The sequence below is a fragment of the Dama dama genome, chromosome 11 (genome assembly GCF_033118175.1).
Source record: "Dama dama isolate Ldn47 chromosome 11, ASM3311817v1, whole genome shotgun sequence".
Lineage (NCBI taxonomy): Eukaryota > Metazoa > Chordata > Mammalia > Artiodactyla > Cervidae > Dama > Dama dama.
In genome coordinates, this window is record NC_083691.1 from 8276258 (window position 1) to 8300587 (window position 24330).

The following is a 24330-nucleotide window of genomic DNA, read 5'->3' on the forward strand; positions in this document are numbered from 1 at the left end:
ATGCACCCCACTAGCCAGCCGTTGGAGAGGGTGGGATGGGAGGGTGGGGTATGTGGGGAGACGAGCCTGGAGCCTGGGTCCTCCCACCCCACTGCCTATCCCCCCCACAAACACCCCCGCCCCAGGGCCCCCCACCCAGCGACAAAGCCCGTGGCACTTCCTCTCCCCGCCTGGCAGCCCGCCTGGCCCGGCCCCTTCTCTAAGGAAGCGCATTTCCTGCCTCCCCGGGCCAGGCTGGATGAGCCGGAGCTCCCATAGCTGACGGTCAGACCCCAGCCTCCATCTGTATCCACAGGCCGGGGCCGCCGCCACCGCCACCGCCGTCCACAGAAGCCCTGAAGCCTCTCCCCGCTTAAAGCTGGGCCAGCGACCCCCCGGCCTGGCCTCACGCTCCCGTGCCCGCTTCTCCTGACCCCTCGGCCGCCACCTCAGAAGGCTGGAGCAGGGACGCCGTCGCTCCAGCTGCCTGCTGCCCTTGGGTCCCCGCGAGAGCCCACGCCGGCCCCCGCACCCGTCCGCAGCCCTGCCCCTGGACACCGGATAAGGCCCCGCACGCAGACCCCCAGGAGGACAGCATGGACCGCGGCGTGCTCTGCCAGGCCGTTGCCCTATTGCTGGTCGTGTGCAGCCTCGGCCCCACAAGTAGGTGTCCAGGGACCTGGGGAGGGGGTGACGGCCCCCAGGGCACAGACCAGGCCCCGAGTGTTCCCGGCCTCCTCCCTCTGCCCGACTTGTGCCCAGTGGAGCTGTGCTGGGGGTGGGGGGTCTGGACTGCCCGAGACAGATGTCACAGGGTGACCAACCATCCTGGTTTGGCAGGATGAAGAACTTTCCAACCTAAATGACTCGGGCAAGCAGGGATGAGTTATTTACCTTAACTCTGGCCTCTGGCTACGTCCAGTTTCTCCCCAGGAAGCCCAGGCCTTAGAGTGCTGTGCAGCCTCTGGCGAGTCCCCTGCCCTCTCTGGGCCTTAATTTCCTCATTTGAGGCATGGGTGGGATGGGAGGGGGCGCAGTCTCAGAGTCAGAACCTGGGCTCTGGGTTCAGATCTCGCGCTGTGTTTCCTCGTGGTGTGATCTTGGGGGACTGCCTTCGGGCCGCTGAGTGTAGTAGAGGATGATAAGGGAAGCCCCCTCAGGGAAAGTCAGTGACAAGCTGGTTTCTGTTTGTTGTGGTTTCATGATTAAATTCCTCCTCCTTCACCTTCCCTGGGACCTGTGAGCGGCTCCTGGATCCCTCCAACTGGGTGCTTCCTCCGCTTCTACCCAAGAAGTGTGTGGAATGGGGGCACAGCCCAGACTAGGGGTTCAGCCTGGGGGGGCTTCTCCAGGCGGTCATGGCCTCTGTGACCTTCTGAAATGACCAGATGAGCAGTAGCGAGGAGTCAGGGACACCTGGCCGCTCATGCCACTCTCCTTGGGCCTCTCTGTGCCCTGCCCCTCATTTATTTGAAGCCCCCAGATAGCCCTGTGGACACCCCCTCAGCTCGGGCACATCCAGGACCTCCTTAAGGGATAGGGGTAGGGGGTGAGAATGGGAACAGCAGCAGTGATGGTCACCCCCTCCCCACCCTACCCTGTCGTTATTGTTATTTAGTTGCTCAGTCGTGTCTGACTCTTTGCAAGAACATGGACTGTAGCCCACCAGGCTCCTCTGTCCACAGGATTTCTCCAGGCAAGAACACCAGAGTGGGTTGCCATTTCCTTCTCCAGGGGATCTTTCCTAGCCAGGGATCGAACCTGCGGCTCTTTCTGTCTCTTGCTTTGTGGGCAGGTTCTTTATCACTGAGCCATCAGGGAAGCCCCTAACTCCAGCCAAGGCATTTTAAGGTCCCTAATCCTGGGTCTCTAAGCTCTTCACACTGCCTCACTGACAATACAGGAAACCGAGTCTCAGACATCAAGTGACCCAGCAGGGATTCGCCCCAGGCCTGTGACTCCTTTGAGCACTTGCTCCTGATCAGGCAGTAATATGGCGGCAGCTCTCTATAAGCTCCCAATTATCTTCCAAGACGGCTGCCTCTATCACCCCATTTTACAGGAGGGGAAGTGGAGGCTCTGGCCTGCTGAGTTCACACAGTTCCGACAGAAGCTGTACCTGAACTCCACAACAGGCCCCTGGCCATCTTGCTTTTCTCCAGCCTCCCCCACTTTCTAGTTTGATAATACTCTCTTCCTCTAGGTCATCAGAGAAAGACCCTCGCAGCTCTTTAGGGTCCGGTTTTATAGGATTGAATGCAGTGGAGTACTGGCAAATAATCAACAGTGGGGTGGGAGAGGTGGGTGGGGGCGGGGGGTTAATGTTTGTTAATATCCATGGTGTCAATGTTCCCACCCAGCCGATTTCAAGCTATCAACTCGGCAGACTTGGAGTTGGGGCGGCTGCGCCATAATAAAGTTTTATCTACTATTTCCACCACCCAGATATGACAGACGTAGATAACCTCAAGAACACAGATAATATAAAGGGAATAAAATAATTAGGGGTTTATGACTTTCGATACCATAGTATACATTTGATATATATTACACATAAAATATGTGATTTATTTAATTGCAAGCTTATAAAATTTAATTTTTAATTATGGCTGTGTTTAAGAGCTAGTTGGAAAAATTCCTGATAACGTATTAATCTGCTCCTACTGGCAGGTGCTGGCACCCCAGCGGTCAAAATAGGACCAAAATAGGTCCCCAAAAGGGTCCAGCCTTCTGGGAACACAACTTGGCAGAATCCTTCAAAACCCTAACTTGTGTAACATCCTTGCCTTCAGAAGTCAGCCCCAAGGCCTAACTTGCCCAACTCAGTAAGGATGTATGGTCCGTAGGTGCCTGTAACAAAAACCGGCCAGCTGCAAGCCACCCAGTGTCCACCAGCCTGGGCTCCATGAAATGGCTGACTATGCCCTGGAATCTCATATAGCCGTTACCAAGAAAAAGCTATTCCCAGATCTACACTGTTGTGGACATCTGTCTGGGGCACCCTGTCAGATGCCCATACAGTACCGACTCCCGTTCTGTAAGAATAAAATAGCAGTAACACACACTATGAGCTTCCCAAGCGGCTCAGCCAGTAAAAGAAACTGCCGGCCAATGCAGGAGACACAGGAGTCTCGGGTTTGATCCCTGGGTTGGGAAGATCCTCTGGAGAAGGAAATGGCAACCCACTCCAGTATTCTTGCCTGGAAAATCTCATTGACAGAGGAGCCTGGAGGGCTACAGTCCATGGAGTTGCAGAGTCAGACATGACTGAGCACATATGCAACATACCATATGCACAAAGGAAACGCCAGTGTCACTGTTCTTTAGCACCAGGTTCTTCTAGAGGATTTTCACTTTCTAAAACATACTTTCCTGTCATGTTGGAATTTCTTTTAAGAGCAAATATGTACAGATTTTTAAAAAGCAATTTAACCATATATTCTCTCTAGTCCGCTCCTCAAAGAAAATAGATAAGAGCAGGGAAAATGACCTCCCAGCTCCTATTAATTTGGACTTTGTTAGCATGCTGGTGTCTTTCTTACTGGCTATTGTCTAGCTTTATAAGGTAATTTCAATGCAAGTGGATCAAATTTGGAAATCTTATATACCCTTTTTATGTCCCAGAAGTTTTCTATGTTGTCATGTGGACTCCATGATCATTCCGTTGTGGTTCTAGAATATTCTCTCCCTTAAACGTGCCATCTCATCATTTCCCTAATGAATCCTTTGTTGCTGAATACTTAGGTGGTTTCCCCTTTGGGCCCAGTTATAAATACCACTTCCAAGCACGTTTTTGGTACATGCATCTTTTCCTGTATTTTGGAGTATTACACTTGGATAGAGTCCCAGAAGTGGAGGTGCTGGGTTCGTGGCCCTTGCTGGGTGGCTGGAATCAAAGAGTGTTTCCTAAGTGTGGGTGACCGCTTGCTGAAAGACAGGATAGAGGTGTGACTTGGAGTCCTCTGTGCTGCTGGCCACCTGTGTGAGGGTCTCCCCACCTGTGACCCCTGAGAAGGGGCTAGGGATGCAGGACACAGCCTACAGCTATCCATCACTAGAGTAGGCATTCGGGGCAGCTTCTCGTTTGCCAGGGGGAAAAGTAGGTTCAAGCAGGAGCTGTGTGAACCAGGAGACAGGGGTTCCCTGGGTACAGTGAGGGCAGGACCATTAATTAAGGTTCTCACTTCAGCCAGATAGTTGGTAACACTAAGCCCCAAAGGGAGAGAAAGAATTGATCTCAATTTCTCATGGGCACCATTAAGTCAGTGTTGGCCCCCCAGAGGACAAGCTTGGTCTATTTGTTTGCTCAAGGGCCTGATGAGGAATCAGGTTGAGTGGGAAGGATCATCTCTTCTGTGTCTCCAGTGCATCAGTCAGCCCTTTGTCTCTATACCCAGATTACAGATGAGGAAATTGAGGCTCAGGACTAGTGACAGGTCCAAGCTGTCCACTCGACTCAGCTTCTTTTTCTTGTGCCATAGGTAGCCTGGGTGGCTGTGGGGGGCTTGGAACACTGATCGCCCTGGTTCTGGAGCCCCTTCTTCTAGCTCCAGCCCCAGCTTTGGGGCATCATCTCTGGAGGCTAAAGAGGACCCTCATCCAGGACTGAACTGACTTCAATACCTGTGACAAGGGTGGAGATGAAGGCCAGACCACTGCTCTAGGCCTGTTATGCGTACTGACTTAATCTGCACAAAAGCCCGATGAAGCAGGCATTCCTGTTACCCCCATTTCACAGCTGAGGAGACTGGGGCACTGGCAGGTGAAGGAATTTGCCTGAGTAACACAGCTCAGAAACAAGCAACAGGGGCTTGAGCCTGGGACCGAACCATACACCATAGTGCCTTGGGGAAGATAGGCTCTGTGTGTTGCCAAATTGTCTCACCCCACGCATTAGTTTCTCTCCTGCACCTATAGTGGGTCTCCCACCTAGAGCACAACTGGATGGGTTCTGATGAGAAGATTTTCCCAACAGGGTTTTAAAGGATGAATAGGAGTTGAAAAGAAGTGGTCAGGGAGAGGGCACAGAAAGGGAAAAGAATGAGGTATGTTTGGTGGAAACGTTCACCTCTGCCCTCTGAGGGACATAAATAACTGACAATGGTTGCCAGTTCCTGAGCAGGAATCCTGCTTAGCACCATGCATGTGTCAATTTACCAATGCTTCCACCAACTCACTGAGGAAGGTATTTAGACTACGACCACTCCATTTTACAAATAATAGCACTGAGGCATGGAAAGGAACAGAATCAGGATCTGAACCTTCAATATCTCTTAATCCCTGCACTTTATTTTTTAATTTTTAAAAAATTTTTTAATTTTAATTTTTTTTTAGTTGCGGCATGTGGGATCTTTAATTATGGCACAGGAACTCTTAATTGCGGCAGGTGAGATCTGATTCCCTGACCAGGGATCAAACCTGGGCCCCCTGCATTGGGGGCTTAGAGTCTTAGCCACTGAACCACCAGGGAAGTCCTGGATCCTGGTACTTTTTAACTCTGCCGCAGGTTGTGGAGGGTGGCCTTAACCCAGAGACATCAGCAGCCCAGGACAGATTGGGGAAAGGAGTGCTGAGGTCTTGCTGGTGGCCAGGCCCAGGGAGCAAAGGTTGGGCTGGACGCAGGGAAATCTTTGAGGCCATGATTGGATCCTGAAAGGAGCAAAGGGTGACTGAGTGACTGAAGAAGAGAAAAAAACAGAAAAGACCACTGTCAAAGAGGACCTGCCCTGGTTTCATAGAATGATCATGGCCTCTGTGTCCAGAACACTTACTGCATACCAGGATCTGTGTGCGGGTTACCGCATGCAGTTAACACAACCTGTGCAGTGAGTGCTGGGTGCTAGAGCTGGATGGTCTGGGTTCCAGCATGAACCCTGCCACTTAAATGCTGGGTGCCCTCAGGCAAATTCTTGCTGTGGTTGTTCAGCTGTTCAGTCATGTCCAACTCTTTGCAACCCCAAGGACTGCAGCATTCCAGGCTTCCCTGTCCTTCACTATCTCCTGGAGTTTGCTCAAATTCATGTTCATTGAATTGGTGATGCCATCCAACCATCTCATCCTCTGTCACCCTCTTCTCCTGTTTGCCATCAATCTTTCCAGCATCAGGATCTTTTTCAAATTCTTGCCTCTCCCTAATCTTTGGTATCCCCCTGTGTCAAATGGTCATAATAACAGTCCCCATCTTGTAGGACTGCTGCACGCATCAAATGAAGGAACTCATGCAAAGCCTCTAAACAGTCCCTGATGACATGATGGCAGCTGTCTTGCAAAGGGGGAAGCTGAGGTTCAGAAAAGTTAGGCTCTTGTTCACGGTGCCCAGCTTTCCAAGAGGCAGAGCTGGGATTTTGCTCATACCGGCTCCAGAGCTGGTTTTGCTTGACCGTTATCCTCTCGGCCTCCCTAGGTGCTGGGGTTGGCCATTTGGAAAGCCTCTGAAGTGGCTCTGCGCACGTGGGTGGGAGAGGAGAGGGAGCAGACTGGGCTGGAGAGGTGGCTCCCCAGTTGCTGGGTCTCTCACTCACCCGGTCACCCAGGCCCCCAGCGGGGCCTCCTCCAACCCAGGTCCCAGGAGTTTCCCTTGGTGCCAGGGGATTGTTTTCAGCTTTGTCTGGGCCCGCCTCCGGCTCCGGGAGACAGGCCCCGGGCGTCACACTCCCTCCTGTCTCCCCATTCTCGTCTGCGGGGTGGGGGCGGCCAGGACTCGAAAAGGCCCCAAAATAAATGGACCTCTTATCTGATCTCCCAGCCTGGCCTGTTATCTGATCATTACATAATGGCCAGGCCTGTGGCCTCTCCCGCTGACGGCATGGAGGAGGTGGCCCCAGGCGGCCCCAGTGATCCGGGAGGAACTGGGGTTCCTGGAAGTCTGGGGAGGGGGCAGGGAAAGTCTGAAGGAAGGAGGAAGGCGCTGGGCTAATCTGCAGACCAGACCCCAGGCTGCAAGGGGAGAGGTAGGTCCGAGCCTGGCCTGGTCAGCTGTGTGTACTGTGTGACCCTGGACATCCTGCGTCTCCGGACTGCAGTCTCCCATCTATTCAGGAGGACTGAGTAACAGCCAAGAAGCCCGTGTTTACTGACAGGGTCAGGGGGAGGGTGGGGAGCACTGAGGGGCTTGGTGGCTCCCCAAGTAGGGGGGACAGCAGCAAAAGGTATCAGGCCTTGAGTCTAGTTGAGCCTGAGACACCAATGACCTCCCTCTCTGAGGCCCCTCGCCTGCAAGCTGTCCTGTCCCACCACTTCACCACCCATCTTGGAGCAACTGTTCTTCTCCAATGGCTGAAGTCAATCAAAGAATTAAAATCAAAAGAACAACCTCTGAGGTCCAGCGGTTAAGACTCTGTGCTTCCACCATAAGGGAGTTCAGGTTCGATCCCTGCTTGGGGAGCTAAGATCCTACAGGCTGTGCGGTGTGGCCAAAAAGTAAAAACAGCAACAAACAGCCGTACACTTTGTCTCATGGAGTTCTCTCAACCACCCCTATGGTTTTGTGGATTCTATTCTTATTGTCCTTTTACCACCGAGGACACCGAAGCCCAAAGTGAAGTAGTTGGTCAAAGCCACATAGGCTAGTAAGTGTTGGGCCTCCTCAGACACAGACCCAGGTCAGCCTGGTTCCAGGGACCTTGGCTTTCAACCAAAATGCCCTATTCCACAGGCACGCTGGGGCCTCTGTCACACAGCACAGGGCCAGGGCGAGGACTTCTAAGCCACAAGTTCTTGTCCTGAACTTATCCTTCCCAAGTGGTTGCTGGCGGGTGGTGTGGTGGTAGTGGGGCGGGCGGCCATCTTATGTCCTTCTCTGACCTCCGCGGGGCCCTGAGCCGACCAGTGGAAAGTTGGGCAAGGAGACCGGGGTTAAGCCAAAGCCAGCCCAATAGCCCAGGATTCGGAAGAAGCCTCCCCGCCCCCATCCTCTGGGCTGGCGTCGGCTGGACGTGCGGCCAGGCCCTCCGCGCCCATCTTTGATCTCCAAGAAAACAGGAAGTGAGCGCGACAAGATGGAGACACAAACTTCCAAACAGTCTCCCCTTCTCTGTCCTCCTTCCCTCCTCCGGAGCCCACCGCCCCCCCTTCCCCGGCACATTCCTTCGGACTAGGTGTAGGGGCCTCATTTCCTCTTCCTCCTCTGCTGGGTCAGGGTGAAATTCCATTCCCTTCCCTCAGGACCTGCGTTTCCGGGCAGCAGGCTCTGTGGCCTACTCCGGCCCTGCCCTCTGAACCTGGGCTCCCTCTCTCCGCCGGGGCCAGGAGACTCTCAAGCCTCCTTGAGGCTCACGAGGGGAAGTTTTACCTCCTGATCCTTTGGAACGAACCAGCCCAGAGGCTTGGGTGTGTATACCTGTGGGCCCTGCCACACCGTTAGCATTGCCACATGTAGCCAATGAAAATATAGGATGCCCAGTGAAATTTTAATTTCAGATAAACACTGAAAAATTTTTAGTCTAAGTATATCCCATGCAATGTTTGGGATGTGCTTATACTTTAAATACGTATTTATTTATTCAAATTTGGACGTCCTGCATTTTATCTGTTGACCCTACACCTACTAGCACTGTGACCTCAGGTAAGAAATTTTTCATTTCTGAGACTCAGTTTCTTCATCTGTGGAATGAATATAATGATACCTACCTTGGGTTGGGAAGATCCCCTGGAGGAGGAAATGACACCCCTCTCCAGTATTCTTGCCTGGAAAATTCCATGGGCAGAGGAGCCTGGCGGGCTACACGGGGTCACAATGAATCAGACACAACTGAGTGACTGAGCACGCACATACACACACACACACACACCTAGCTGTGAAAATACAATAAAGACCTTAAACAGTGCCACGCACCCAGTAGGCATTCAGAAAATGAGAGCAGTTGTCACCACCTTGTTCTTAATTTGTCCCTCTTTCCCCCTGTGATTTCCCACAGGTCTTGCAGAAACAGTCTACTGTGACCTACAGCCTGTGGACTCCAAGGTGACATACGGAATGAGCCAGGTTTCTGAGGGCTGTGTGGCTCAGATCCCCGATGCCACCCTAGAAGTCCATGTTCTCTTCTTGACGTTCCAAGGGGTGAGTACCCAATGGCAGGGTCGGGTGGGGACCCAGAGGATGGTCCAGGGCCGATGAGATGAGGACTCAGTCCCTGGGGTAGTGGCTGAGTCCTCACCAGGGCTCCTGCCAGGATAGTAACATGGGCTTCTCACAGGGCCTGTCAGCACAGGCATTTCTGGGAGTAATCTTCTTCCTGTGGCCCCTGAAACCGTTAGGTCTCCTTGCACTTGTGCAGTGATAAGACGTTGCCCAGATCACCAATATCGGGGGGAGTGGCCTACTCCCCACCATGCTGCCTGCCACAAGGACTGTGAGCCTTGATAATCCCCAAACTGCACAAGACCCAGGTGGGAAGGGCTGGGTTTGACCAGCAGAGGAGCGGAAAAGAGCCAGGCAAGCGGCTGTTTGTGCAGCTCCGGTGATGGGGAGCTCACTTCTTCTCAGTGGATATGGCTTTCCTCCAGGCAGCCTTGACCTTGAGAAAGTGCTTCCCTCCCTGGAATGTCACTCATCAAACCCCTGTGACTGGGTCAGGGTCTGGAAGCCGGTGACATCACCTCTGAGACTCTCCTCCCCTCACCAAGAAGGCCCACCATGAGTTTGTCTAGGTCCCACCTGATACTAATAACACATTTATCGAGCACTTACTGTGTGCTAGGTACTGTGGTAGGCCGACTAAGTGCCAGGAACAGAATTATGCACCTTACATGTATTAAGCCTCTCGAGGGCCCGTCTGTCAGGGGTCTGTCTCCCCATTTTTCAGAGGAGGGACCCGTGGCAGGCCGAGAAAGGTGAAGCAGTATGTCTGAGGTCAGAGTTCACTAGATCCCGGGAGACTCCAAACTAGGCCATCCCCTGGATTCCCCAGTGGATCTCAGTGTTCAGGGGGCACCTGGCCCATGCAGCCTCAGGTCCTGAGAGCGATTTAGTGGTGTCAGCTCGGGGTGAACTTGTGGTCCCTGAAACTGTTAGGCTGCCCTGCATTTGTGCAGTGATAAGATGGTGCCCAGACCACCAATATCAGGGGGCCCTGCTCCCCACCACCCTGCCTGTCACAAGGACTGTGGGCCTTGATAATCCCCAGGCTCCAGATAGAGCCAAACACATGTTATGTGGTTTCGATAGCCATTGTACTTTTTTTTTTCAAGTTTGGTAATGATAGGGAAAATGAGATTGCCCTCTGTGAGTTCATTTTGTTTGTTCGGATGTTCAGGTCTCGGCGCCTCACCTGGGTGACTGGGATGCCCCCATCCCCAATCACTCAGCAGCGGGCCAGAGTCAGAGAAGGCTCCCGGCCAAGCACCCAGGCCCATGGGAGACAGATGTGCAGACAGACAGCCAGGACCCAGGTGACTGGAACTTTCTCAGGGAGCACAGGGCTGCTATGGGGTTAGGCAGGGCTTCCTGGAGATTGCAAGAATGCTAAGGACGGCCAGAGCTCACAGAGTGAAGGAGGCCATGGGGCTGAGCAGAACACAGTGAACCCACAGAGTGAACGCACAGGCAGGGAGGGGGGCCTCGTTTGGGGTCAGCATCATGTGGCTTGCTGTAGCGTGAGCATACATTTCCCCTCGGGGCACAGCTGGGGAGATTGACAAGGCCCTGTTGCCACAGCAAGCGGCCTGGCCTTTATCCTGTGAACAGTGACAGTCATTGGAGGATTTTTAGGGGCACGACCAGATGCTGCTGTAACCTGTTATCCTAAGCTCATGACAACAGAATCTCCTTGTCACCTTCTGCCTCTACCAGAGAACTCAGTCCATGGAGTGTCCAGCTCTTAACTCAAGGAGCCAGGCTGCAGGCTCCAGGACTGCTGAGCCTGTTTGTTTGAGGGAGTGATGGAAAGAGCTGGGGTTTGGGAGATGGGGGCCCCAGTTCTGCATCCATCACTGGCCAGCATCTCATATTGCACTGGGCAGGCACGGGGGCTCCTTCTCTCCAGGCTCCAATAGACACACATTTCTTGGGCTTAGGGACTCACCAAAGAATCACGGAGTAGTCAAATCTGGCCCAGGCCCTGATGTGCACCAGTGACTGTGTATACAAGTGAATGAATGAGTGAATGTATTGCTATGTGACTTGGAAAGTCAAGAACATGGGCTCTGAAGCAAGACTGTCTTTGAATTGAACCTCACCCCTTATAGGGGCGTGACCTTGGGCCATCACTCTAAGCCTTGGTTTTCCACGGAAAACATGGGGATGATGACCATAACTACCTCACAAGGGGGCTGTGAGAATCCAGGGGGGCAATGCAGGCAACATACTGAGCATGGTTCTGCCCAAAGCCGCTATTTAACTTACAGTAACTGTGCCTGTCATTATAGCATCTCCTCTGTGGGGTCCACGTCTCTCATGTTAATACTCTCATTTGGCCCGACATGCTACAATCTTCACATCACTCAACTGATTGGATCCCCATAGGCAACTGCTACCAGGTGGCTAAAGCAGGGACTATGGATGCACTTGCAGAGGGGCAGCTGAGGTCTAGCCTCCTGGAGCTGGATGCTCATGGCTCTCTTGCCCCAAGGGTTGAGCCCACAGTCCCATTGGACCTACTGCAATAACACAGAAAGAACTGTGGTTTCCCTGGAGGGCATCTTCCCCCCCAGGCAGCCGCCAAGAAAGGGCTCTCCAGTCCAACAGTTCCCCACAACCAGTCCTCGCCAGTTGCCTGCTCTGTACCCAGCCTGTCTTGGGCCTTGATGGTGCAGAGAAAAAGCAAATCTGGCCACGGCCCTGGAGCCACTCGCAGGAGAGGCAGAGGTGGGCCTTGGCAAGCCCTGGTACTGAGTGATGGACCTGGCAGTGGAGGGAAGGGGATGCCAGGGTCCGTGGGCCTCGGGAGGATGATCACTGAATGTGGAAGGAAGGGGCAGTAGGGAAATGACTCCCAGCGTTGAGCCAGACAGAGAGGCGTCAAGGGCATTCCAGGCAAAGTGCACTGCCTGAGCAGAGGCCTAGAGGCAAGAAACACGAGCTGGCAGCAGTGGCGTGGGTGGCGGCTGTCTCAGCAACCAGCCCAATCCCTCCCGACCTATGGCTGCCTTCTGCAAACCCTGGCACAGAAAAACAGTTTCCCGTCCATCCCCGCGTGGCCTCTGAATCCTCAGATTTCCTGTGGGTGGGCGGCACATGAGCTGTGGCGGCCAAGAGCCTCGGGAACGAGAGGTTCAGGGTGTGTGTGTGTGGTGTGTGTGTGTGTGTGTTCGGGACATTTGCAGACAGATGAGGGGGCCGCTGGGCAGGGGCTCTATCTCGCTGGGTCCCCGAAGGGCAGGCCGGAGCCTGGATTCCGGGAGGGGGCCCGGGGTCACATCCTGACCCGTGGAGACAGGAAACCGGCCTGGTGTCTCAACGGTTCCCGGCAGGCCGACTGCACTGATCTGCTATCCTCCTAACAAACCCCAAGCAGCCAGGGCAGAGCCGAGACAGCCGCTGATTCACCCCGCTTCTGGGCAAACTCAGGGAGCTGACGCCGCCTCACCACCCCCAAGCAAACGGAACTCACAGGGCTCTGGTGCTGACTGCCTCCTGCCAGAGGGGCAGACAAGGTTGCTCAGGCAGAGGGAGGGCAGGGGGCCCCGGGCTCCTCTAGGCCATCCTGTGAAGGGCTGTGGAAGGTAGTGCAGCCCTCAGACTTAAGCAAGGAGGCCCCTGCCTGGGACCTACAACATGTAGCCCCTCTCTGGCCCTTTTCCAGTTGCACCCCTCTGCCATCCCTCCCCAGTCCCTGCCCTGGGTACCCAGGACTCCAGAACTCCCTGCCCAAATGCTCTGAGCTTCATCCCAGGGTTGGATGGGGCTCCTTCTTGTCCTTTCCTCTAGAGGGGACACTACAAGGCTGGAGTTAGCCCCCCCAGATTTGAGGGCTACATAAGGTGACTAAGAATGGGCATCAATGGTGCAGAGAGAAAGCAGACCTGGCCTTTGCCCTGGAGCCACTCCTGGAGGAGGCAGAGGTGGGTGTCAGCAGTCCTGGTACTGAGTGATGGACTCAGTGATGGTGGGGAGGTCATAGCGGGCTGTGAGGTGAGCATGGCAGAGCTTAAGCACCCAGGCTGGTTGTCCACATGTATCCATGTGACGAGAATAGGGGTGTTGGGGCAAGGGGCTGTCATATGTGTTCTTGCCCTAGGCCCTGCAGATGTTAGGGACAGGCTTGGTGGGAAGGGCATGGACTCGGGGCCAGACAGACTGGGCAGGGACTGCGTCTGCATCTCAGTGCTATATCCCCAGTGTTCAACTCAGGGTCAGTCCTGGAATTGGAAGGATGAGTAGATAGATGGATAGATGGATGGATAGTTGGATGGGTGGATGGATGGGTGGATGGATGGATGGTTGGAGGGGTGGATGGATGGATGGTTGGATGGTTGGATGGATGGATGGATGGGTAAATGGGTGGATGGGTGGATGGATGGATGGGCAGATAGATGGATGGATGGGTGGATGGATGGGTGGGTGGATGGGTGGATGGATGGATGGGTGGATGGGTGGGTGGATGGGTGGATGGGTGGATGGGTGGATGAATGGGTGGATGGATGGATGAGTGGATGGTTGGAAGGGCAGATGGATGGATGGATGGATGGATGGATGGGTGGGTGGGTGGATGGGTGGATGGATGGATGGATGGTTGGATGGGCAGATGGATGGATGGATGGGTGGGTGGGTGGAGGGGTGGATGGGTGGATGGATGGTTGGATGGTTGGATGGGCAGATGGATGGATGGGTGGGTGGATGGATGGGTGGATGGGTGGATGAATGGGTGGATGGATGGATGAGTGGATGGTTGGAAGGGCAGATGGATGGATGGATGGATGGGTAGATGGATGGATGGATGGGTGGGTGGGTGGATGGGTGGATGGATGGATGGATGGTTGGATGGGTGGATGGTTGGATGGTTGGATGGATGGGTGGATGGATGGATGAGTGGATGGTTGGAAGGGCAGATGGATGGATGGATGGATGGGTAGATGGATGGATGGATGGGAGGGTGGGTGGATGGGTGGATGGATGGATGGATGGTTGGATGGGCAGATGGATGGATGGATGGGTGGGTGGGTGGAGGGGTGGATGGGTGGATGGATGGTTGGATGGTTGGATGGGCAGATGGATGGATGGGTGGGTGGATGGATGGGTGGATGAGTGGATGAATAGTTGAATGGTGGATGGATGGATGGGTAGATGGATGGATGGATGGGTGGGTGGGTGGAGGGGTGGATGGGTGGATGGATGGATGGATGGTTGGATGGGCAGATGGATGGATGGGTGGGTAGATGGATGGGTGGATGAATGGGTGGGTGGATAAGTGGATGGGTGGATGGGTGGGTGAGTGGATGGGTGGATGGATGGATGGATGGGTGGGTGGGTGGGTGGATGGGTAGATGGATGGATGGATGGGTGGGTGGGTGGAGGGGTGGATAGATGGGTGGTTGGGTGGATGGGTGGGTGGTTGGTGGATGGTTGGATTGCTGGGTCAATATTGGAAGAAAGGGGAAATGTAACTGTGTATAAACATTTGCTGATTGGCCATCTCCATGAGGTTAGCAGAGTTACTGGTTGTTTGGGGGTGTTAAGTCTTGTTCTCTGCCAAACTCCTGGAGGACAGAGTTGTGCCATCTTCCCTGTCTCCCATTAAAAGCATAGCAGCCCTGGGCTGGGCCCAGTGCTATTCTCCCAGACAGACAAAGAAACTGGGGAAGTAGAGATGACATGGGCTGATCAGGAACCCTCAGCTGGAGAGAGTGGCGCGCCTCTCCCGGGGGTTCTGGAAGCCTACTCTGTAGCTACCTGGCTGGAGACCGACTTCCAGATGGCAAACACTGGGAGCCCCAAGGAGGCAGACGGACTCAAAGAGCCGTATAGTACTGAGCCTACACAGATGGGGGGACTGAGGCCAGAGAGGGGCTGTTGCAGGGAGGCCTGACTGGTCCCAATTCCAGCCACCAGCTGCCCAGCCCTCATGCCCACCTCCTCAGTCCCTAAATTATGGCCCTCCTCTGGAGGAGCGAGCAGGGAGGGAATGGGAGGTCGAGAAAGCCAATCTATTGCCATGTGTTTGGCTGGACATTGGACCACCCACTTTGCAGGCAGAATCTCACTGAATCCTCACAAATCTATGAAGTAGGTATATCATTCAGTCCATTTTCCAGATCAGGAAGCTAAGGCCCAGAGACAGGAAGTAACTGCCCAGGGTCACAGGCTAATGACTGAGCCCAGGTTTGACTTCAGGTCCGTCTGGCTTTGATGCCCTTCGCCTGGTACCCTGCCTGTAAGTCTGACTCCACTGGGGTGAGCAAAGGGACGGCTGGCTCCAATCTGGCCGGCTCCAGTCTGGCCCTAGGAGGGTGGGGGCTGCAGGCAGGCCCGAGGCTCCACTCCTAAAAGAATTGCTGGAAGCGACTTTCTATAAGTGGCTACTAGCGTTCAGGGCCTCCCCTCTGAAATCCCCCTTCCCGCCACTGACTGCTGGGCCGACAATGGCAACTGTGGGCCAGAGGCACAAAAATAGAAACGTGGTCTCCCGCCCACTGGCTCAGGGAAGGGGCCGGGCAGGCCCCGGCTAGCCCAGGTTGCAGAGCTGGGGGCGAGGGCGTGACTGGCCTGCCCACCTCAGCTGGCCTTCCAGAATTCCCAGGATGCCATGGGGAAGACTGGGAGCTTGGATGGGGTGCAAGGCAGACCCCTTTCTTTACCTTTGGGCTCGGGGCTGGGAGGAAAGAGGGAAGTCTGCATGTGAGTGACTCTGTTGATGAGTCAGGGCCACGGGGTGGAAGTATTTGCTATGGAAACCCTGGCTGGGTTTTTCTGGTAACCAGCTGGCCTTTGAGCTCGCGCTGGGAGCTCCAAGACCCCGGGAAGCCCAGCTCTCCAGCCTCCCTGAGTTTTGACAGGGCTTACTTGCTTCATGGCCCTGGCCCCTGCCTGCCTCTCTTTGGGCCTCAGCCCATGCCCCTCCACCCTCCCCACCCCTAACTCTACAGGGAGGGACTTGGTGACAAGAGAGTGGAGGGATCGGTCTGTGAGCCCTGGGAGCAGAGCTGAGAGTCATGACAGATGTCACAAAGTTCCAGTCTCCTAACCCCTCACCCTCAGCATAACCCGACGCTGACCTCTACTTCTCTTCTTTAACTTCCTTTATCCAGAGCCTCACTTGGTTTCGGTTTCCACTCTGTCCTATCCCTGTATTGCAGATGGGGAAACTGAGGAACAAACAGGGACAGTTACCGTGGGGTGGCAGCAGGCATGGATGGTCGCAGTGCTCTTTCCTGCCACCTCAAGGGCTGTGCTCTCAGCCTGTGGGCATCCACCAAAGGGCAGAGGAGGGATTATTCTCCCTGTCCGCAGCAGCCGTGGCCCCTCCTAACCATAGGACCCATCTATTCGCCACGTATGGGCCGTGAGGGTCACCCCTCTGGGGGAGGACAGACAGATGGGGCTGGACAGTGATGAACTGTGGGGCAGTCTGGGGAGTGGCAGGGTTGAGAGGGAGGACACGGTCCAGGCGAGCTGCCCAGGGGTCCAGGCACCCACTCTGGCACCACGCTGACAGGTACTGGGCGTCTGGCTTCACCATTCACTTTGGCAGGGGCCCCCCCTGTGCCCAACTGCTACGTCTGTGAAATGGGAGAATACCTGACCCTGCTTCGATGAGAGCATGTGCAGTACACACAGGGCTGGGCACTCATTAGACTGAACCCTGTGAAAGTACTGATATTTGATTGTCGTATTTTAATCGCTTCATTGTGAAAACATCTGCCCACTTAAAGTGTACGGTTGAGGGTTTTTGATCATATACACAGAGTTGTGCAATCATATTTGATGGTTCAAGCTAATAATACATAGGCAATTAGGTAATGAAGCTGGGGTAGGTCCATTCTTAAAGATTCAGACAGGGCAGCAGTGCCTAGGCCTTTCCTGACAACACCAAGGTGGGTCTCCCTTCACTTCAGTTAATTTCAAGAACTGATCACAATCCTGGAACAAAATGTCAGTTCTGACATTTGGAGTGGTATTTCCTATTTTGCCAAAATATGATAGTAAATCCAATATTTAATCCTTTAAGTGTTTAGAATGTACACTATTTTTTAAAATTGATGACACAAGATATTTCAAACCCCCAAAGTTATAAACCCATTAGAAAATAGAAATTAATAAAAAAAAGTGAACTTACACAAACATAAATTCAAAATATATCAGTCTACTATAAACTAGCATAAAAGTAATCATTCAAAAATAAGCAACCTAATAGCTCACTAAAATGAAAAAGAAGTATGAAACATTGAAAATTAAATATTATTTGCTTTTATTTTGTTTCAAAGAGCAAACTTACAAAGTGATCACCGTGTCATTATTAGGTAGTGGAAATATTTCTGGGCAGATTTTTCCAGCTGAAACACTCTGGCTGTCTGACATCAGTTGGGGAAATGGCCAGGAGATAATTAGAAGTTAAATCTAAAAACTTTCCACTGATGTCTTCATCTTGAAATATCCTTCTCCTTTTTTATAAGTTTGAGGAGATTTGGGGGGGTGGGTCAGCTTTTTGTCTCTTTGGAGAGATTGCCAGCTTTTGTGAACAGCTGGAGTTTGTGTTTCAATCAAATGTTTCCATCCGTCTTTGTCCTTATAAGTCCAAGGCACGGCTTCTGAGGCCTGCACCTGTCTCAGTTTCAGGAGTCACCTGTTCACGCTCCACTGGTTCAGAGAGTCTTTGAACACAGCGGGGGTTCTTCTTTCTTTCTTTCTGGCCGTGCTGGGTCTTCACTGCGGCGTGCAGGCTTCTTCTTGTTGCGGTGCGTGGACTTGTCTAGTTGTGGCTAGTGGGCTTAGTTGCCCCAAAGCATGTGGGGCCTCAGTTTCCCCAACAAGGGATCGAACCCATGTCCTCTGCATTGGAAGGTGGATTCTTAACCACTGGACCACCAGGGAAGGACCAAAGAAGTCTATTTTTTCAGTAGAAACTTTGCCTTGTGGATTGCTGTGTTCTTTTTCTTTCTGGGAATAAAGAGGTACAAAAACCATGATGGGGCAGGATAGTAGTCGAGAGCAGAGGCCTGCCTAGGTCTAGATCTTAGTTCTATACTTACATGCTGTGTGGTCATGGACACGTGACTTAACCTATCTGTGCCCTGTTTCTTCATCTGTAAATGAAAATAACAATGGTACCTACCTCTTAGGGTTGTCGTGAGATTAAATGAGTCAATGTGTAAAGCACTTAGAACAGTTCAAGCACTTAGGAAGCACTATATAAATGTTAGGTATTGGTTGTTATTGTTGTTGTTATGAAAGCATTCTAAATACCTATACCATGATCAATTAAATTTTTTAATGCAGTCAGTAACTCTCGACACTGAAATGGTTTCAACTTCACATTTCTTATAAAATATCAAAATAATGGTATTACCCGACAAAACATGAGTATTTAGTACTTCAAAATAGTAAGGCAAATAGGAATACTGCAATTGGGGAGCAGAGTTTGATGCCTCAACACTGCTGCATTGGGACAGAGAAAGGGCACATAGTATGCTCTAAAGTCAAACAGGCTGGTTCACAGCAGGTGTTTAATGGATTAATAAACCTCAACTGACTACTGAATAAAGTTTAGGCTCACTGCATTTATTTGTTTTAAAATATTTATTTATTTGGCTGCACCAGGTCTTAGTTGTACCATATGAACTCTTAGTTTCGGCATGTGGGATAGAGTGCCCTGACCAGGGATTGAACCCGGGCTTCCTGCATTGGAGGCATGGAGTCTTAGCCACTGGACCACCAGGGAAGTCCCAGGCATTTTATTTTAAATATAGCAGTGTGTACATGTCAATTTCAAACTCCCAATCTATCCCTTCCTCTGATCATTAAAAAAAAAAGTTTCCTTGGATTTGCTGAGACTCATCTTTCATTCATTTAGCAAATATTTTCTGGGTACCTGCCTGAGGGTCAGGCACTGTGCCAGGCTCTGGAAGACAGGAGTGGACAAGCTGGGCAGGGAGAATGAAATGGAAGCTGACAGTAAATGAGTCAACGCTGCTGACCTGGGTGGCACACACTGCCGGTGCAGCCTGACTGATCTGTATATGTTTCTCTCCCCTTGCCCCCATCCCAGGACATATCAGAGCTGAAGCTGACTCTCCAGACATCCAAGCAAGGTGGCATCCGGCCCCGAGAGGTGCTGCTGATCCTCAGCGTGAACAAATCCATCTTCCTGAAATTGCAGGCACCGGGAATCCCACTCCAGCTGGCCTACGTGAGTGTGTTACCTCCTACCGCAGCCTCAGGCACGGGCTTTGGGAGGCCTCTGCTGTCTACCTCCAGAGAAGGCAACGGCAACCCACTCCAGTCCTCTTGCCTGGAAAATCCCATGGACAGAGGAGCCTGGTGGGCTGCAGTCCATGGGGCCACGAAGAGTCAGACATAACTGAGCGACTTCACTTTCACTTTTCACTTTCATGCATTGGAGAAGGAAATGGCAACCCACTCCAGTGTTCTTGCCTGGAGAATCCCAGGGACAGCGGAGCCTGGTGGGCTGCCGTCTATGGGGTCACACAGAGTCGGACACGACTGAAGCGACTTAGCAGCAGCTGTCCACCTCTGTGGGCCAGGGTCCCTTGCTTCTCTTTTTCATTCTGACATTACTCACCAGGGCCCTTCCTGGTGAACCCCTTGGGGCCCTGCCAGAGAGAACACAAAGGACAACAGAACCTGGGGAAGAGCCCAAACCTAGAGGTGGGAATCAAACGCGGGAGGTGATGTGTGTGCGTGCGTACATGCTCAGTCACTTAGTTGTGTCCAACTCTTTGCGACCCCATGAACTATAGCCAGCCAGGCTCCTTTGTCCATGGAATTTTCCAGGCAAGAATGCTGTAGTGGGTTGCCATTTCCTCCTCCAGGGGACCTTCCTGACTCAGGGATCAAACCTGCGTCTCCTGCACTGGCATGCAGATTCCTTACCACTGAGCTACCTGGGAAGCCCTCAGGTTGATGTGCAGATTGGCCAACTCCAACCCTCTCTCATAGCCTCAGTTTTCCTATCTGTCCAGTGGGAGAACTGGACTCACTGATACTCCTCCATAAAATAACCTTGTCACTGTCTTTGAAAAAGTTTACAAGATGTAAATGTGAAAATAGTCAAGTACAGACCAAAAAAAGGCCAGAAAGAAACCTAACAATGTGTTAACAGAAGTTCTGGCTGGGGAGAGGGATGAGGAGCAGAGATCTGCTTTGTTCTTTTCACTGTATTGAATTTGCAAGATTTGCTATAATTTACATGGCCTAAATTGGAGAAAAGTTATTTTAAAAAAAATTCAAATTTTAAATGTCAGACACATCCACCAGAGAGAGAGAAGGTCCACTGGCTGGGACCACAGCCAGGGGTCTCAGGGCTGGAGGAGGTAGGGTGGGCCGGGTGCACTGCCTCCTCCACGTTTAAGGCCCTGGGAGGTGGCCCCCCACCAGATGTAAGCAGCTGTTGTTTACAGCCAGAAAAAGCAGAGGGGAGAGAGCCGGAGCTCGGGGGAGAGCAAAGAAAACAAGTGGGAACAAGACACAGAAAAAAAATTGGAAACAGAAAGAGGGCCGGCCTGTTGTGGGAGGAACAGACGGACTCTGAAAGACTTAAGAGTTCGCGGAGCGGGAGAGGAGGAAGGGACCTGAAGACAGGCCCCCCGTCCCGGGCTGCCTGGGACGTGGGCCTAGACAGCGAGAGAAGCTGAGGGGGTGCGCGACTGGCGGCAGGAAGCGCAGAGTCAGGCGGAGCGGGCCGGCATGAAAGCCCCCCAGCCCCACGGGAGGGACGGGGCAGGCCGAACGCAGCCAACCGGGAGGACGCAGCGGGACCCACCCCGCGGGTCCCAGCGCGGGCAAGCCAGGCCCGGCCACGGCTCCTCTCCCCCACCTCCCGTTTTGCCCCCTTCCCATTCCCCGACCCTCTGGCGGCCCAGCCCCGGGCTCTAGGCCCGGCGGGGCTCTGGCTGACGCAGGGCACATGAAAAGCGCCCGCTCGCCCGCCGGGCCGGAAGGTCGCAGCGGCCGCCGGCTCCGGCCTCGGCCACGCCTTCCTCCCCGGGGCTAAGAATACACGGGCCCGGGAGAGGGGGCGGATGGGCCGCCGGAGCCGCGCGCGACCTCGGCCCGCAGCTTCCGGAGCTGGCCCCAAGTAGCCGGAGCCTGGACGCCTGTGGAGAGACCAAGAGTCTCACCGGGGGAGGGCGCAGGACTCTGTACCAGACACAGGGCCAAGAGCTTGACAAACGCCCTTTAATCCCTATTACATTCCCATTTTACAGAGCTGACCCTGAGGGTCAGATGGTAAAAGTCCTCCCCCTCCCCACCCAACCCAACTCTCCAGCTCTAGACGGCTGTCCCAGCCCTTCCATGGGGTGGGGGTGGGCACTGGATTCCTCACCCAGGTCCTCATCACTTTGCCCCCTTGTTAAAGTCCTACTCCATTCCAAGTGGACCATTCTCTGATGTCTTGCCTATTTCCACTGTCAGGCAGTCCCCCTTAGTATCTAGCCTGAAGCTCGCATGCGGCTGCTGCTTCAGCATAATGCCTCTGGCTTTGGAGATGGATGGAAGAGGAACTCTGAGTCCATGGCCCCAGCAGCTTCCTATGAATCCTTTGACTTCTACCCCAGGAAGTCTTTCCTATTTCCTTCTTTAGCCCACCAGAGTCTCTGCTGAGGCATGGGCAGTGGAGGCAATGAGGTGCTGGAGCCACCCAGATTCTCATCTCTGTTCATTCAAGAGACCTGTCTTGCTCCTTTTGTTTCTTATAGAATAATATCCTCTGTCGTCTGCTGTTTCAAATGACTTGAGGCATGACTGGTTTCTGGATGGTTAGATCTCCCAGAGCAGGGACCAATCGTTTGTCTTTCATTCACTCATTTATTCATCCATGTCTTCTATCTTCCCTTCTCCATTTCCATGTGCGGGGAGCATCTGCCATGTGCCATGTCAGGATCTTTATTGTTGGTCTCAAGACCCAGCACACAGTCAGACAAATATTTCTTAGTGCCTACTGTGTGTCAAGCCCCATGCAGGGGTGGCCAAGCCAGCCACTGTCCCTCACAAGAGTGTCGGGGAAACCAACATGAGCCTCGTGATAAGTGGGGACTGAATGAGGATGCTTATGGAGGAGTGGGAGGGTGACGTTTGAACAGGTGGATGAACATAGATGTGTGTCCACCCAGCCCCCCAGGTGTGGAAAGGAGATGGGGCAGATCTGGCTCTGAGGGGCCCTAGTTAGGGGCCTGTGGGCTGACTTCGGCTCCACCAGCCTCAGCCTCCTCAGCCCTGGCCTTCTCTGCTCAGCCAACTAGCTGCCTTCCCCAGTTATCTCCTGACCTCTGGCATGGGACAGAAGGCATTCAGGCTCAGGGAAAGCGTCCTGAGCTGCCACGTGTCTCCCCAGGACCCCAAACTGGTCATTCCCGAGGCCCTAGATGCCAACACCACACAGCTGCCATCCTTCACCACCAAGGACCAGCTCCTCAACTGGGCGACTACAAAGGGTCCCATCGCCTCTGCTGCTGAGCTGAACGACCCAGAAACCATCCTCCTTCGTCTGGACCAAGGTCTGCCTCCCCAACAGCCTCTCTGGGTTCAGGACTCCACCCTGGAGGAATCTGAATTCCTCTGTCTCATTCCTCGGATGTGGACACTAAGACACCAAGATGGGATGTGATCTGCCCAGGGTCACTTAGGACAGTGGTTACCCTGTCATCAAATGTTAGATTGAACTCTGTGAAACTGCTGCCATTTGTCAGTCTCTTGACCTACAAAAATAGCACTTTCATATTATTTATTATGTCCCTAGTATGTGCCAAGCCCTATGCCAGGCATCTGGGGACCCTGTGGGGACAAATCCAGATCCTACCCTCCTGGAGCTGGCACTGTGGTAGGAAGATTATAATAGACAGGTATACAAATTCTATAATTTCAGGTCACGGTAAATACTGTAAGAAAAATAAAAGGGGGAAGATGTACAGGCAGTTGCTGGGTTGCATCTCTAACATATACCATGGTTTTATACCTTAAATAAAATGTGTGTTGACAGATGAGGAAACAGAGGCCAGGGACTTGCCCTGGGTCACTCTGCCGTAAGAGGATTTGAACCCGGGTCCTCCCAAGCCCCCACTCGTTGCTGCTCCATCGTGCCTGCCTGTGTGTTAAGTCGCTTCTGTTGTGTCTGATTCTTTGTGACCCCATGGAGTGTACCCCCACCAGGCTCCTCTGTCCATGGGATTCTCCAGGCAAGAATACTGGAGTGGATTGCTATTTCCTTCTCCAGGGGGATCTTCCAGACCCAGGGATCGAACCCCTGTCTCTTAGGTCTCCTGCATTGGCTGGAGAGTTCTTTTTTTTTACCACCAGCGCCATCTGGAAGCCATCCTGCCTGCCCCACCATTACTGTGGGAGAGGGTGGGCCTGTGTGTTAGATGCTAGGCTGCTCCAGGAGGAGACAGAGGTGCGCTTATCTCCGCAGCCTCGAGCTCACCGCTCTGCATTCTGGAACCCCAGAAGGCCATGGGCCACACGCTCGAATGGAGCCGGAAAGCCTACGCCCCGGTTCGCGGCTGCCGCTTGGAAGGTGTGGCTGGCCACAAGGAGGCGCACATCCTGAGGATCCTACCGGGCCCAGAGGCCTGGTAAGGGAGCCAGCCCGGCCAGCCCCAGCCCCCTATAAAGCCCCGCTTCTGTCCCAGCCTTAGCCCCGCCCCGGCCTGGTTAGAGAACTGTCACCCCTGCCTATATCTGGGCCCCGCCCATTTCCACGCCGACAGACCCAGGACCAACTAGGTTAGGAGCTCAGGGGCTGCTCACCCGACCCCAGATTTTGTTCTGGCCCCGCAATTCCTGGTCAAGCTCCCCCGCCCCACCCCGCCCCGCCCCACACCCCGCACTACGCCCTCGCTGATGCGGGGCGGGGTCCGTCTCCCCCTCCCCAGGCCCCGGACAGTGACCGTGAAGTTGGAGCTGAACTGTGCTTGGAGAGATACTGACGCCGCCGTGCTCATCCTTCAGGGTCCACCCTACGTGTCCTGGTTAATCGACGCCAACCATAACATGCAGATCTGGGTGAGTCTTGCTTTGAGACCCACACAGCCCCGTTCAGGTCTTCCCAAGGCTCCTCAAAGAAAAAACCCAAACTTCCTGCACGATCACCCCAGCACTGAGCCTTTATATACGATGATCCTTCTGCTCTCTGTGCTCTACCTATTCTTCCTTCAGACCTTCACCTAGATGACACCTCCTCCAGGAGGCCTTCCATGATCCCTTAGAGAGGCCCCCTAACCCAGCCCACTGCATCAGGGAAG

At 53.5% G+C, this 24330-nt stretch overlaps 1 protein-coding gene across 2 annotated transcripts in view; it reads left to right on the forward strand.

Moving 5' to 3' along the window:
* Nucleotides 1-208: 208 nt before the first annotated feature.
* ENG (endoglin) overlaps nt 209-24330 on the forward strand; it is a 31518-nt gene continuing 7396 nt past the window's right edge. The window contains exons 1-6 of one of the 2 annotated variants that reach the window (XM_061154589.1): nt 209-642; nt 8895-9037; nt 19119-19259; nt 22425-22587; nt 23499-23661; nt 23962-24091. In XM_061154589.1, the coding sequence (XP_061010572.1) occupies nt 576-642; nt 8895-9037; nt 19119-19259; nt 22425-22587; nt 23499-23661; nt 23962-24091 (807 nt within the window). In that variant the 5' untranslated portion in view covers nt 209-575. The remainder of the gene's footprint in view (nt 643-8894; nt 9038-19118; nt 19260-22424; nt 22588-23498; nt 23662-23961; nt 24092-24330) is intronic. The other variant, XM_061154591.1, reaches the window with a different exon arrangement.